Source organism: Microtus ochrogaster, unplaced genomic scaffold, assembly GCF_000317375.1.
Source record: "Microtus ochrogaster isolate Prairie Vole_2 unplaced genomic scaffold, MicOch1.0 UNK68, whole genome shotgun sequence".
NCBI classification, from domain to species: Eukaryota; Metazoa; Chordata; class Mammalia; order Rodentia; family Cricetidae; genus Microtus; species Microtus ochrogaster.
In genome coordinates, this window is record NW_004949166.1 from 410,169 (window position 1) to 412,036 (window position 1,868).

The following is a 1,868-nucleotide window of genomic DNA, read 5'->3' on the forward strand; positions in this document are numbered from 1 at the left end:
GTGGCTTCCCATGTTCTCTGGGCAGATACACGGTGGCTTCCCATTTCTCTGGGCAGATACACGGTGGCTTCCCATGTTCTCTGGGCAGATACGTAGTGGCTTCTGCAGTTGGGCCTCTGGAGATCTGAGCAGCCTTCCTTGCTATAGACCCTGCAAGGTCAGAGTTCAGCTAAAGAGCAATCCCACAATTCAGGCTGCTACTGAGGGTAGCAGTTGGGGACTGATAAACCAAGGTCTAAGCTGGGCATAGTGCTACACACCTTTACTCCCAGTACTTGGGAGACAGAGAACAGGCAGGTCTTGGTGGGTTCAAGGCCAGTTGATTTACTTAAAGAGTTGCAGACCAGCTATGACTATATAGTGAGACCTTGTCTCAAAAACAGCAACCAAGACCTGGGGCTAGAGAGATGGCTTACTGGGTAAAAGTGCATACAGTCTTTGTAAAAGACAGGAGTTCAGTTCCCAGCATCTATGTTAAATGACTCTTTTTTTTTTTTTTTTTTTTTTTTTGGTTTTTCGAGACAGGGTTTCTCTGTGGCTTTGGAGCCTGTCCTGGATCTAGCTCTGTAGACCAGGCTGGTCTCGAACTCACAGAGATCCGCCTGCCTCTGCCTCCCGAGTGCTGGGATTAAAGGCGTGCGCCACCATCGCCCGGCCTGTTAAATGACTCTTAAAGAGATTGAGAGAAAGAAAACAAGGCCTTCAATGGAGAGATATTTGTCCTGGTCACAGCTATCCCTGGACAGTACCTCCCCAATACACACACTTTATCTAGTCCCTGGTGAGGGTTACAGGGACCCTGGCATGGGTACCCAATTCCTTGGGTCCTTACACACACACACACAAAAAAAAAAAAAAATTGAAGAAAAAAAAATTCTCACAAAGTTGTAAGGGCTGGAGTGAGGAAGAATGTGAAGGGCTGTGAACCCAGACTGCGGACTACTAGACAGGGGGAGCAAGAGGAATCATCGCAGTAACCGAAAACACCTCCACTTGTCACTGTCCATTGGAAAGTACTTCAGTCACTTCTGAGTTCCAGTGAAAGGCTTCCTGTGGCATGGAGGAACTGGGGCTTTTTCAGCAGCTACAGCTATGTAGCTGTGAAATGTTACAGTAGGAGAAGATAGTCTTTGTCACTTTGTTCAGAAGCCTGCTCTGGGGCTGCCTGTCAGAAGCACGTAGAGATGGGCCATACAGTGGCCACCGTGACCCACCAGAAGGGCTGGGGGTGGCATGCAGCTATCACAGCATCTGTGTTAGAGAACTGTGAGGTATTTGCACATCTGCTTCCTCCTCTTTGGTTCCAGTAGAGAGCCAGGAGTGTACCTATGAGAATGGACAGGGGCTGGTGTCTCCGTGGCCCAGCTTTCCAGGCCCCGAGCTGGGCTGAAGTGGGCCATCGTCCTTGTGCTGGTCACTAGCCTGAGTTAGAGGCAAGGCAGGTGAGATCACTGGGAAGTGCTGGGAACAGGGCTGCTTGTGGTTCCCATGTGACTTTGTCTGGCTTTTGGCTTCCGTTCACAGCACAACAAAAGGAGATGTCGTTTGCTACTATGGAAACCGGGGGCAGCCCGAGCCTGTTGTCTTGGCACCAGGTGAGCCTGCTTTGGTGTCCAGACAGGGTGGGAGCTGCTCCTATGTTGGGAATACCATGTTCTTTTCAGAGACCAGGCTATTGTTGCTTTGTTCTCCTGGAACTTGACTTTTTGACTTTTTACTTTTTGACACATTTTTTTTAAATATTTATTTATTATATATACAATATTCTTTCTATGTGTATGCCTGCAGGCCAGAAGAGGGCACCAGACCTCATTACAGATGGTTGTGAGCCACCATGTGGTTGCTGGGAATTGAACTCAGGACCTTTG

At 48.8% G+C, this 1,868-nt stretch overlaps 1 protein-coding gene across 6 annotated transcripts in view; it reads left to right on the plus strand.

Moving 5' to 3' along the window:
• Positions 1-1,868, plus strand: part of Tango2 (transport and golgi organization 2 homolog) — a 45,494-nt gene that overhangs the window by 36,158 nt on the left and 7,468 nt on the right. For all 6 annotated transcript variants that reach the window (XM_013354766.2, XM_026777456.1, XM_013354767.2 and 3 more), the window contains exon 6: positions 1,525-1,595. In XM_013354766.2, the coding sequence (XP_013210220.1) occupies positions 1,525-1,595 (71 nt within the window). The remainder of the gene's footprint in view (positions 1-1,524; positions 1,596-1,868) is intronic.